Source organism: Neoarius graeffei, chromosome 7 (genome assembly GCF_027579695.1).
Source record: "Neoarius graeffei isolate fNeoGra1 chromosome 7, fNeoGra1.pri, whole genome shotgun sequence".
Taxonomy (NCBI): Eukaryota; Metazoa; Chordata; class Actinopteri; order Siluriformes; family Ariidae; genus Neoarius; species Neoarius graeffei.
The window spans coordinates 18,100,253-18,114,581 of NC_083575.1; the positions used below are offsets into that span (position 1 = coordinate 18,100,253).

Here is a 14,329-nt window from a genome sequence, read left to right on the forward strand (position 1 = left end):
GGATTGCTTTCGGTACTTCAGGTGCATGCCTTTGCAGTAGATTCAAATTTATGACTGTAATACTGGTGTAAATCTTTGATATATTATGTAGCTTGTAATGGTATTGGGGGCTTTTTCTTATTTTGTCCTCATGAGAGAAAGTTGGTGTACTATGTACTTTGAGAGTCATTTCAGGCAGGCATGTATATTTCAGTCTTGCTGTGAAAACAGGTTGTCTCGCAAATAAAATTTCTTTCTCATTAAATATGTACTAGCAGTAGTGTGTTTTTGTTAAAACCTACCACAAACCTGAGGTCTCTGTACAATTTCAATATTCAAATGTATTTTGCTCTAAATTTTTGGGACTGAAATGTTTTATATAGTAATTGTGTTGGAATAGTGTCATTTACTCTGTGCGCCCCCCCAGGCTTGAGCATGCTGTGTAGATTATCTGGTCTTATAACTTGTATAGGGTGGAATGTGGTGGGATTTTATGCATATACTTACATACTACCCTGACTTACTAAATCTAGCATGAACCCCTCAAGTGACATTTGTCATTGAAAGAAGAGGGGTTTGTTTTTTAAACCTCAGCAAGTCTTCTGGCTCAGTCTCATTAGGGCAGTTTTGGGACATTGTGGCTACTTTGTGTACAGTGTAACTGGTGTATTGTCTTTAATTCTGTGCTCTCTTTCATGGTGCTCTGACTGCATGTGGGAATAGCCAGAAGCCCTTGCATTGCTCATTGCAATACTAATATTGCATCTAGAGTCATCAGGGTGCAGCCAGCTGGATTAATTGTATGCTAACAGAACCTAGTTATTAAACCTTCTGTCTCTGATCATTTCTGTCCTGTTCAGAACATCACTAAAGGAGCAGTCACTTCTCCCAGCGGAAGTGTGAATGGAGACATAGCCACCTCTCCCTTGGCAAGTAGCAGAACAATTTGATATTACCATAGGAGCAATATAAAGTGTTTTATGACAGTGGTAGGTAACAAATAAAGTTACAGAATGATAATATACTTTTTGCAGTTAGATTATGAAAAAAAGGGTGATTTCCTTTATTTGCTTATGTCCTTTTAATTGTGATTATATACATTTTATACTGGTACAAGCTCTCACACTTTCTCATCTACATTTCTTCTCATTCAGAGGGAGGAGTCACAGTCTCTGGCACAGAAGCTGCAGCAGAGGGTGTCCTCAGTAGAGTCTCTCTTTCGTGTTTCGGGTCGTGCCGAGGGGGTTTTCCACTCTGGCTCCAGGGACAGCCTGGCCCATAGCACGTCACGGGAATCTCTCACCTCTCTAGGTGAGAATGAGGCCCCGGGAGCCCCTGCCTTCGACCCTCCATCAGACATCGAGAGTGAAGCTGAAGAGACACCTGGCAACGCAGAGGCTCTGTCCAAAGAGCAGCTCATATATCGGCTGCAGAAGGTTGAAAAGAGCCTAGCAAACTATAGAGGGAAATACTCTGAGGTATACTGACTAGAAATACTGACTAGAAATACTGACTCAAATGAATAAGGACATTTCTTGCAAAATCTTGAGATAAAATGTGCAAAGTGTTACATATTGGCAGGGTTATAGCAAGTGGTTTTAATGTTTTACAGCTACTTTAGGCAAGGCAAGTTTATTTATATAGCACATTTCATACACAGTGGCAGTTCAATGTGCTTTACAGAAGTAAAAGCAGAACAGTAAACAATAGAAAATAAAATTACATAAAATAATTGGGGAAGAAAAATAATAAGAATTAAACAATAGTAGAAATAAAATAATAAAAAGTTAATCAGCCTCGAGATTAATTATTATTATGGGTTTAAATCATAAAGCGCGCTCTTCCTGTGGCTCTTCCACGAGGATCACCAAAAATCATCCCGCAGACACAATATACGAGGATCACCAAATAAAATCGTCCCGCAGACAAAATCTACGAGGATCACCAAAAATCATCCCGCAGACAAAATCTACGAGGATCACAGTAACAAAGAATTAAAGTAAAAGTAAAATCATTAAAATCCAAGATTAAAAAGAAATTAAAATAAAGAAAGTAAAATCATTAAAATAAAAATGAAAAGAAATTATGTTAAAGGAAATTAATTACTTAGGTAAAAATTAATCAAGTGAAAGCATCTGAAAACAGCTTTGTCTTGAGCCTGGATTTAAAACTAACAACAGTAGGAGCATTTTTGATATCATCTGGAAGTTGGTTCCAAAGCTTAGCAGCATAGCAACTAAAGGCTGCTTCACCACACTTCGTTTTGACAGCTAGTATTACTAGCAAGTTTTTCTCTTGTGATCTTAGAGACCTAGTTGGTGCATATAATCGAAACATATCCAGTAGGTAGCTGGGTCCCATCCCATTTAATGTTTTAAATAGAAGAAGTAGTGCTTTAAAGTCAATTCTATAGCTCACTGGGAGCCAGTGCAGAGACCTTAGGATTGGAGTGATATGGACTACCCTTTTTGTTCTTGTAAGAACCCTTGCTGCTGCATTTTGGATTAGTTGAAGCTCTTTGATGGTCTTTTTTGGAAGACCTGTGAAAAGGCTATTGCAGTAATCAACCCTACTGGAGATGAAAGCATGAATAAGTTTTTCTAGATCATGTTTTGACATGAGACCCCTGAGTTTAGAAATGTTTTTAGGTGATAGAATGCAGACTTTTTTACCACTTTCATATGACTGTTGAAGTTAAGTTCGCTGTCAATAAGGACACCAAGGTTTTGACAGTATCCTTTGCTTTAAGCCCCTTAGTTTCAAGAACAGTGGCAATCCTAAGCCTTTCCTCCTTTTTGCCAAATATAATTGCTTCAGTTTTATCTGCGTTCAGCTGAAGAAAATTGTGAGACATCCATTTGTTAATTTGGTCAATGCATCTATGAAGAGACTCAAGAGGGGCATAGTCATTAGGTCACATAGCTAAGTAAAGCTGAGTGTCATCTGCATAGCTATGGAAGTTTATTGAGTTATTCTTAATTTTCTTAATAATTTTCTTAGTTATTAATAATATTCTTAATAACTTTAGGTAGCCTGTTATTTATATGCAGGGCAACAGGTATTGTGTGTTTTATTATTAAGGACCTCTTATGGATGAAAGGTCCCACTGTACACTTCAGTATTATAAGGCTGCATAACAGCTGCACCTATTAATTTAAATAATACTTATCATTGTGTTTAGTCTTTGTGTAGACTTGGACATCTGTTTTAATTTTGCCTGCATTTCTTTTTTTTTCATGCTATACAAATATCAGTATGATATGTGTCAGATAATGGAATCCAGGGACACATGTCCACCCGGGGGCATTTTGAGTTATTGACAGATTCAGAAAGTACAGTTTCTAAGCTTTCCAATGATGCCTTCCATGTGGAGATCTGACAATATTTGAAGAATGTGTGGCCTTTTGAAAGTGCATACCTCTTAAAACAGAAAAGGGAGAAAATCACCCTCAAAGTTTTCCATCTCAGCTACTCTGGGTGCAAGGCGGGCACATAATGGTGCTCATCTGCATGACATTAAGGAAAGCTCTACCCCCTACTAGCTAGCACAATGCTACTTTCATGTAAACAAAGATCACCACGTCAATTTTCCTTCCATGCAAAGTATGCCCAAAACAATTATGAAGTACAAAAATAAGTCCTAAAGTATACTTTAACATTTTGTGGTTGAAAAATTACTCACACCGTAAGAAAAAAAGATAGCATGATAACACAACTAACACAATGCTAGTTTCATGTAACCAAACCACAACACTCTCCATTACATGCAAAAATAACAAAATACACCGTAAGAAAGAAAGATAGCACGATGATAACACAACGCTAGTTTCATGTAACCAAACCACAACACTCTCCGTTACATGCAAAAATAACCACACAGCCTTAGATTAATAAACTTACCCCATCAGAAAGAGAAACGTCGCCTTGCACACACCAATGCCTCCGATGGAATGTAGTCCTAGAACACTTCCTTTTGGTTGCGGTTTTTTTGCTAGAAATGGTTATCTCCGATGTAAATACCGTGTGTCTGTTTGCGTTGCGGTGTTTCAGCTCCTCTGCACTCTGTTTAGCTTGCTCATTCCATAGTGAAATTACATGCCTGTATGCAGCTTAAGTAGCCACGAGCTCAGCTCGTATCATACAGCTGATTCGCGAAAAAAAACCCCAAAAGACTTAAATCATCATGTGAATGGCCCATATGGTAATTTACCCACACCCCCCAGCAGGCTACAGTCCTGACAAAAACGAGACAATTTGCAACAAAAAATGTATGCTTTTCCAACAAAACAATCTATTATCTGAAATACTGATTGCATTCTTCAAGATCTCAACTTGCACATGATGGAAAAAAACGAAAATCACAAATTTCGAAAAAAAAATGCTTCTTTTGCGATTATCTCGGATTAATTTCGGCCGACATGCGTCCCTGGATTCGGTGAGGTGTCACATATGTATTTATTTTTATTATTTTATCATACCAGAAAGGACATGTTGAGTGTCAGAGTCACTCACATTTTCCTATTCTGTCTCTCCACCAGCTGGTAACAGCCTACAGAACGGTACAGAGAGAGAAAGAGAAAACGCAGGTAAATACTTTGGCTCTAAAAGCACATTAATGATCTCTTAATATCCCTTCCTCTAGAAGAGGCCTTTTTGTGATCATGTTGATGAGTTTGGGTGTCTAATGAAATATTATGGACAAAAGACATGCATACATTCTCATGTTCTCACAGCGGTCACAAAATATTCTAAACACTTGAATCTGACTTTGATTACCAGTTGCTCTAAACACAAGTGTTTCCCCCCTTGTCAGTAAAGGTATCTTGTTAATCTTAAAATATGTTTCTCTTCTTTCTGCCACAGGCTATTCTCAGTCAGAGTCAAGACAAAGCACTACGTAGAATAGGGGAGCTGAGAGAAGTATGACCACACACTCACTCACTGTCCTTTTCCTCCTACATTGCTTTCATCTTTAGTTGAATAGAAACACCAGGCTTTTTCTTGGTAATCTTTAGTTCCTTCATAAATCAATGATGAAGTTGGAGCTTGTGGTTATTATAAAGTTAATTGCAGCAAATGCACAGATGTTACCTTTTCCTGCCATTGCACCATGGACTGTTCCATCTCACCTCACTGTATCTGTGTTTGCCAGGAGTTGCAGATGGATCAGCAGGCCAAGAAGCACCTGCAGGAGGAGTTTGATGCTGCTCTAGAGGAAAAAGACCAGATGATCTCTGTCTTGCAAACTCAAGTGTGTTTATGAATGTTTTTGCTAGTGTTAGAATATGTACTGGCACACAGATACTGAAACCCTTTTTTGGAATTAGGTTGCCCTTATGAAGAAACGGCTACATGGTTGCCCTGAGGCTTTGGTCTCCCCTGAAGTAGGTGATGCCCAGACTGCTGATTCTACAGAGACAACCTCTGACCCTGAAAGCACTAGCCAAGTGGAGAATGTGGAACTTACTCAAGGTAGGTGCAATACGCACAGAGCTACTGCTTCTGTTTTACTACATGTAATTTGCACAGTCAGCTTTGCATAGTTATATTGCCTAGTTTATACTGATGATCTAGCTATTTAGTGTATACTTTATAGCTACCTAGTGTATATTTTATAGCTACCTGTACAGTCCTGTATATTCACTTTATTTTAATATGTTGTAGTTTCGTACTTTGTTTGACCTTATTTGTTTCTCTGTTTGCATTTTATTAATCCTGTGCATTCTTTATATTGTAACATCTTGTATTTTGAACCATGATGCTGAAAAATATATTTCTTCCCATTATATACATGCATGTGACATACAGTGGTTTGGATGACAACAAAATGTCACTTGGACTTAAAGGAAAAGTTCACCCTGAAACATTAAATATGTTTGTAACATGCCTAATCAGGGGTTAAATTGGGCCGGGGCTGTCCGGGGCTGAGCCCCAGCACATAAGCTCGGAGTGGATGGCATATGATCACGCACACATCAAAAGCAACAAACCCTTTTCACAATTTTCAGTTCTGAATAATTAAATATTGTTTTATTAATCAATAAACCCATGACTTTTATGAGATAGATCATAGTTTTCCTGATAACAAGACGACCTGTCAAAGCTATTTAGAACAGAACTTGCGATCAGAGATTCTGGTTTCTGGAACACTGCGTGGGTTGCCAATTCCGCTTTTTATAAGCGACTTTGGGGTTTCTTTTTTTGTGAGCTCGCTTTAAAAAAAAAATCAGAAGTCGTGGTTTGCGGGTTTTTGGGCTTGTGTTTCAGCGTTGTGACTTGTTTATAATTTTCTCCGTACACCGTCTCCCCTTTTACCTGCATACGATCCTAATCCATCAGAGGTGCTTGAACGAACTGTCTGTGCATTTGGCGAGTTCAATTTCCATAATCCCCAGTTATCGACAGAAATTAGCCAGGGGGAAGGGGGAGATAATCATTATCATATTTTTTATTATTAAAAACAAAATATCAAATAATACTGAAGAGGGGAAAAAATAATACTGATCTAAATATGTTGTGTTTTTATTTTTAGACAGTTTGTGTTTAGCAAAACACATACTGTCTAAAAATAAAAACACAACTTATTTAGATCAGTATTATTTTTTCCCCTCTTCAGTATTATTTGATATTTTGTTTTTAATAATAAAAAATATGATAATGATTATGTTCACTGTATTGTTAATATTATTAGTGTTTTATTATTTATTGTTAATATTTAATTTAATGTTAATTTATTATTATTTATTGTTAATATTATTAGTGTATTATTAGTGTAATTATTATTATTATGTATTCAATTATTTATTTGGCATGTGGTGCTTTTTGTATTGTCTAGAACATACATAAGATGAGCATATTATAGCAGCAAAATAGAAGCACAATCATTTGAATGCAGCAAAACTTTTGCTGCATTCAAATGATTGTGCTTCTATTTTTTCTACAAAAAGCACCACATGCCAAATAAATAATTGAATACATAATCATAACAATAATAAATGCTTCCAATGTTATAGTGTTGTTTGTATTTGGTTGCATTCACTGCATGAATATATTTGATTGACAATTTGACTGACAGTGTTTTGGCATATTTAACATTTATCCTCCAAAATAAATCAACTGTTTTGGTTTAAGATTGTGCGAGCCTTCAAATTTTCTCACTGAACATTTCTCCTTCACGTTTTTCACCTGTAGGCATGTGACAAGATTTAACATGATATTGCTCAACCTACCTCTGTAAAGTCAGCTAACAACTTATTAAAATGCACCAGAATTCAGCAAATAACATGTATGATAATAAAAAACTTCTGGGGGAGGACCCCCAGACCCCCCACTAATCATTTCCTTCAAACCAATGTACAACAACCTGTACAATCTGTTACATTGGCCAACCAATCTACATTCAAACTGCCATAATGTGTAGGGGGGCACTACAAGACACACATAGGCCTACAACACACAGATAAGGTGTATATCTCTGTGCAATATGATATGGTTATCAAATTAGAGGGTTATTTTCCAAAAAATATATTGGGGCAGGGCGGCGGGGGCAGGGGCGGGTACGAGGCAGAGCCCCCCCACATAACCAATCCCAATTTAACCCCTGTGCCTAATGATTTTAGGACTAATTTGTTGGGTTTTGCTGTATTTTTGTTGAGACGATAGCAGTTGTGTGCTGCACTGATGTCATTGCTAGCACAATTACAATGGTGTTTAATAGGAGAAAAATATTTAAACAATGTGCAACTTAATGGTATTAAAGAACATATTGAATGATCTTTTTTTTTTTTTTTACTGTCAGCTCCTAAAATTAAAACTGCAAGAGCTTCTTTTTTTTTTTACTCACTATTTTTTAGGGATATTCAGTGTCATGTAGAAGTAGTGGATACTCAAAGGTCTCAAAGTTACAAAATGCAGTGCAAGTGCTTTTTGATAAAAGAATATCACCAAAGACCTGGAAGAGAGTGGAGGAACTACTGGGGTTTGACGAGCAGCAGGCTAGAAAGACAATGATAAAGTGCAAGGACTTCATGCATTCATTAGAACAGTGGTTTCCAAGACAAATGAGCCCCAAGGCCAGTCACGTGCCACGAGGGAAGTCATGATGAATGCAGATATATAACATGGGTGTGTTGTTCTGGCAGAGACTCGACTTGGCTAGTTAATGATCTACTGACCCCATTTCCAGAAGAGTTAGTATATTTTCCAAAATGCAAGAAAACAAAAATGTGTGATTTGTTAATTCACGTGAACCTTTATTTAACTGACAAAAGTACAAAGAAAAGATTTTCAGTAGTTTTACTGACCAACTAAATTATATTTTGTAAGTATAAACAAAGTTAGAATTTGATGCCTACAACACGCGCGCGCGCGCACACACACACACACACACACACACACACACACACACACACACAGTTGGGACAGAGGGATTATTACCATTTGTATTATATCCCCTTTCCTTTTAATAACACCTTTTTTTTCTCCAAATATGGGAACTGAGGATACCAATTGTTACAGTTTTGGAATTGTTGTCCATTCTTGCTTGATACAAGACTTCAGCTACTCAAGAGTGCACGGTCACTATCGTCTGATTCTCCTCTTCATGATGCACCATACATTCTCAATAAGAGACAGATCTGAACTGGCAGCAGGCCAGTCAAGTGCACACACACTGTCTACAGAGCCACACTATTTTAGTCTGTGCAGAATGAAGCCTCATATTGTCCTGCTCAAATAAGCATGGACTTCCCGGGAAGAGACATTGCCTTGATGAATACGTCTCTCTAAAATCCCAATATATGCCCTAATATATCAATGGTACCTTCACACACATGCAACTCCCCTATGCTGTGGGCACTGATGTCCCCCATACCATCACAGATGCTGACTTTTGCACCTTTCTCTGATGACAAACTGAATGGTCGTGTTCACCTTTGGCACAGACAGTTTTTTCCCAAAAACAAGCTGAAATTGTGGACTCTTCTGACAGCAGCACGCATTTCCACTATCTTTCTGTCCATCTGAGATGAGTTCTGGCCCAGAGAAATTGGTGGCATTTCTGCATAGATTTGATGAATGGCTTCCTCCTTGTGCAATACAGTTTCAGGTTGCATTTCTGGATGCAGCAGCAGACTGTTAAATGACAGCAGTTTTCTGAAGTACTCCCAAACCCATGTGGCTATATTTGTCATATTAGCATGATGGTTTCTTAGGCAGTGCTGCTTGAAGGCTCAAAGGTCACGCACATTCAGCAGTGGTTTCCAACATTTGCCCTTTACACACTAAGATGTCTCCGAATTCCCTGAAACTTTTCATAATATTATGTACTGTACATTTTGAAAGACCTAAAATCTTGCGTTGAGAATTCTTCTTTTTGAAGTGACTGATAGTTTTCTCACAAATTTTGGCACAGAGGAGTGAGCCATGACCCGTCCTTGTTTGCAAAGACTGAGCCTTGGTGCGTTCTCCTTTTATGCCCAATCATGTTACCAGTTAACCTGCTTATTGTGGAATCTTCCAAAATGGAGTTACTTGAATATCCTTTAAACGTTTGAATCTCATTTTGCCCCGTCCCAACTTTTTTTCTTTTTTTTTGTGTGTTGCATCCATCAAATTCTAACTTCGTTTATGTTTACAAAATACAAATGTTTACAAAAAAATGTATTATTTAAGATGTAAATATCCCAGAATGATATCAAATTTTTTGAAACACCCTGTACAATTAAGTTGGACAGTAAAACTTAAATCTTTTTTTTTTTTAAACTTTTGTCAGTTAAATGAAGGTTGACATGAATTAATATCACAGATATTTTTTTTAATTGTATTTTGGAAAATATCCCAACTTTTCAGGTAATGGGGTTAGTACAAGATGACAAGCATGATGACTTTGATGATAATTAGCATGAGATTTGAAGCTTTGGAAGCTGATCTCTTTGAGTGAAGAGTACAGATGAGGAGGTGAGAAAGCTGGACAGACTAAAACACCAAAGTGCTGTTGCACTGAGCCTTCATATGGAGACAAAGCAAGAGCTAATTCCTACAGGTGCCACAGTAAATAGATGTTTGAATTGTTGGTGGGGTAACCAAAATGAAAATATACCATCATGTTGATGAAAGAACTCAACTCAGAATTTCAGTACAAAATAAATCTTGAATGCTATTGAAGATCGGTTTTTATTCTTAAAGATTAATATGTACATTATTCAGGGTGAGTTTTTTCCTTTAATGTCGCTGTAATAGTGCATTCACTTTCCTTTTCACACATTTGCACTGATGATGCTGATCCAGCCTTTAAAATATGTTTTAGACACATTATTAAAATGAATATAAGAAATGAGACTGAGTGCATTACTATAACTGGCACAAAAATTATATCGACCCCTGCTGTTGTGTGTGTGTGTGTGCGCGCGTGCACGCACGCACAGCAGGGGGCAGTGGTGAACCAGGTAACAGTGCTGAATTGGAAGTTTTGCAGAAGCGAGTACGGAGACAGGAGACACTGCTGCAGCGCTGCAAGGAGCTGATTAACACCAACAAAGAGCGTAGTGCTCAGCTCAGCAGTGAGAATGAAGCCCTGCAGCAGCAACTACAGGAGAGACTGCAAGAACTGGAAAAGATGAAGGTATATGTTTAATCATTTAATCTTCTGATGGAACGGTATATTATTAAATAGCAAAAGCTATGAAATTAAGGGCATAAATTGCAAAACAATGTTTTGGTCAATGGTAGTAGTAGTAGTAGTAATAATAATAATCTGCAGTCAGTTGATACGACTAAGACTGTTCTAGGCATTTGGCAGAGGTTTGATAAGTTTCCTCCAAGTAGGTCTGTCGTAGGCTCTCTCCTGCCATTGGTTGAGATCAGTGTCTCTCCATTTCATATTTCTATACCATAGAACTGCATGCAAGGTTTCAGCAACACTAGCTTTTGCAATTGACTAGGTTTGCTCTCTCACCGTGGACCTATGTGGTCCAGCGGGCAAGAACAGACCGAGACATGCTGGCATTGGTGCCATGCTGCAGCGGCTGGCCGGTAGATAGGTCTGTTTATCTCTGTCTTATGGTGATGCCACAGGTCACCTAATTGGGAGTGGTCCACCACAGACCTTAAGACAGATTTTTTATTTCGTACTGTCAAGATGTCCAGTTTCACCCTCCACATCTAGGCTAGAGCCTAGAGGGGTTGCCAGTTTAGTCGCAGATGGCCCGACCCATGCGGCAGGTTGTACTGGGTTACATGTAGCAGGCGAATCAACACCTGACCTGACATGATGGGTTTCTCTCTCTCTCTCTCTCTCTCTCTCTCTGTGCGTGCATGTTAATAATCCATCCATCCATTATCTGTAGCCGCTTATCCTGTTCTATAGGGTCACGGGCAAGCTGGAGCCTATTCCAGCTGACTACGGGCGAGAGGCGGGGTACACCCTGGACAAGTCGCCAGGTCATCACAGGGCTGACACACCGAGACAAGCAACCATTCACACTCACATTCACACCTACGGTCAATTTAGAGCCACCAATTAACCTAACCTGCATGTCTTTGGACTGTGGGGGAAACCAGAGCACCCGGAGGAAACCCACGCAGACACAGGGAGAACATGCAAACTCCACACAGAAAGGCCCTCGCTGGCTGCTGGGCTCGAACCCAGGACCTTCTTGCTGTGAGGCAACAGTGCTAGCCATTACACCACCGTGCTGCCCCACATTAATAATGTCACTTCAATAATAATAATAATAATAATAGCAATAATAACTTTCAAACAAAAATATGGCTCATGGGGCTTCACAATATGGAAAAATATAGTAAAATCATAAAATTATAGTAAAACAGCAGTAATAATGCAACACGGTAAAGATAAAAAATAAAATAAAAAAAACCCTAAAAGGTTATTTAAGAAATAAGTAATCATACAGAAAATAAAATGGGGGAAGTCATTAAGAAATTTAAAAGTTTTAAGCATAAAATAAAGAGGACTGATTAAAAACCCAAGGTAAATGTATTTTAAGCTGCCTTTTTTTTTAAAGGTGTCTGACGGATGTATGCTGGAAGTAAGTTGCACATCCTGGGAGAATGGACACTAAAAGCTGTTTCACCAAGCTTCTTATTAAAGGGAACCTTTGGGAAGCTAACATTTGTTGATATTAAAAAATTATTTTGGGTGTCATCTGTAAGGCATTCTGCTAAATATACAGGGGCAATGTTTGAAAGTCAAACAAAACCCAAAAGTAAACACTGTTTGCCAATCACAGCAAGCGCCTTGATGTGGCCCACCACACATTTAAATTAAAAATAAAATTTTATAAGAACAGGTTATCTATTTTAAAAGTTATGATATAAAAATAGGTTTACCTAGGCATAGCCATTTGTGCTGAAACCAGATATCCACCTGAAATGTAACTGGCATGCTCGAATGCCATTTTACCTTAGAAACCCAGCCATCCAATAAAGGCTTATAATTCTTTAAAAAAAAAAAAAAAACAGGTGCCACTGCTCGCTCTCTCTCTGTCTCTGGATGCATGCGCGCATGCATGTGTTTTGACAGCTTCAGATGGGTTGAATGCAGAGAAAGAACTTCACTGTGCTGTAATAAATGTAATGAAGGCTTCTAATTCTAAAAATCTAATCAGAAATTTTCTGTAACCATGTGATTTTTACTGGCAACAAAATACATGAATCACCAGTTATGAAGTCTGAATCTCACTTGGCTAGATAATGCATATGCAATGCAATGACACAGATACTACTAAAAATCCCATTGTCGTAATGTGATTCTTGCTGTCTAAATAGATTGCTTTTATTCACTGAGAAAAGTAAACAAAAAAAAGCATTTCACATAAAAATACAGGGAAAATTGAAACTTTTTTTTGGGGGGGGGCACTGAGTAGCTGGTGATGGAGGCAGAAGGTTTCCAAAGGCTGGGTATGTGTGCGCTACTGTTTGTGTGCGTGTTCACTGCTTCACGGCTTATTTTTAACACCCAAACGCTTGACACTGGGGTATCTTCAGGGTTGTTTACAACAATTTATAAATGATGTGTCCACTAGATTTTTCTCAGCCTCGGCAAGTCATGTAGTGCCCAAGTGATGTCACAATCTCAGATCAGGGATGTGATTTTTCCGCGAATTTGCGGAATTCCGCCTTTTTCACCTCAAAATTTGAAAAAAAAAATTTTTCCGATTTTTCGCTCAAAAATCCTCATTCGTATACTATTCATTCCAACTTTCAGTAATTCCATCATTGAGATGAAATGAGGTACGTGATTGGCCCATCGCTCTGTAACAACCAATGAACGCGCTTGTTAGATAGCTGTACGTAAGCTTGCTTCAAACAAAGAGTTGAAAGATGGCAGCCTCCGTGATCAAGCGTAAAGATGCAAATCGAGTTAAAGAAATTGACAGAATAGTGAAAAACAAGTTCCGCTGGGAATGGTTGGAGAAAGAGGTTGCTACAGACGTTGGACATAAGACTGTGAGACATTTGTTCAGCGATTTCGTTCTTTGGGGAGAGGGCAGAGGTCTCTGGCTGTCAAGTTTGGGGATGCTGGGACCTCCCCTGCCCGAGCTACGAGCGTGCAAAGTCGGGCTGGAGCCCGGGATAGAAACGAAACCTAAGCAGAGCGCCGCGGCTCGCCTCGGGGCGAATTACGTCCCGAGGCGCGGGGCTAGCGCGCCCTGCCTGCACTGGTTCTTTGGGGGGAGGGCAGAGGACTCTGGCTGTCAAGTTTGGGGATGCTGGGACCTCCCCTGCTCGAGCTACGGGCGTCCAAAGTCGGGCAGGAGCCGCCGATGGGAAAGCGAAACTGAAGCCGAGCACCGTGGCTCTTCGCCCCGAGGCGCGGGGCTGGCGCGCCCTGCCCGCGCTGGTTCTTTGGGGGGAAGGCAGAGGACCCTGGCTGTCAAGTTTGGGCAGGCTGGGACCTCCCCTGCCCAAGCTACGAGCGTGCAAAGTCGGGCTGGAGCCCGGGATAGAAACGAAACCTAAGTGAGTGAACATAGTAGTTTTGAATATCCTTAAGTGAGTGAACACTGGGGTTCTGAATATCCTTAAGTGAGTGAACACTGTGGAGTTATGACTATCCTTTGGTGAGTGAACACTATAGAGTTATGTATATGAAGTTGACATTGCTAGAGTAGAAACTGCAGAAAAAAAGTGACTGATATGCTGGAACTGGACATGGTTGAGAGTTCCTGAAGACTTGTGGATGAATTCTTATGTTGCATCATGTTTGTTTGAAAAGGCACATTTAGGTATGTTCAACTTCGACAGTAATTGAAAGTATAAATTTTGTTTTTCCTTATACAATTTTCTATTTATTCTAATGCAGATTATTTAATTTAGAATGACATTTTTA

At 39.0% G+C, this 14,329-nt stretch overlaps 1 protein-coding gene across 5 annotated transcripts in view; it reads left to right on the forward strand.

The window, feature by feature from the left end:
- Positions 1 to 14,329, forward strand: part of golga4 (golgin A4) — a 202,165-nt gene that overhangs the window by 72,729 nt on the left and 115,107 nt on the right. For 4 of the 5 annotated variants that reach the window (XM_060925343.1, XM_060925346.1, XM_060925347.1 and 1 more), the window contains 7 exons: positions 840 to 908; positions 1,134 to 1,457; positions 4,518 to 4,565; positions 4,843 to 4,899; positions 5,132 to 5,230; positions 5,307 to 5,451; positions 10,404 to 10,600. In XM_060925343.1, coding sequence (XP_060781326.1) covers positions 840 to 908; positions 1,134 to 1,457; positions 4,518 to 4,565; positions 4,843 to 4,899; positions 5,132 to 5,230; positions 5,307 to 5,451; positions 10,404 to 10,600 — 939 coding nt within the window. The remainder of the gene's footprint in view (positions 1 to 839; positions 909 to 1,133; positions 1,458 to 4,517; positions 4,566 to 4,842; positions 4,900 to 5,131; positions 5,231 to 5,306; positions 5,452 to 10,403; positions 10,601 to 14,329) is intronic. The other variant, XM_060925344.1, reaches the window with a different exon arrangement.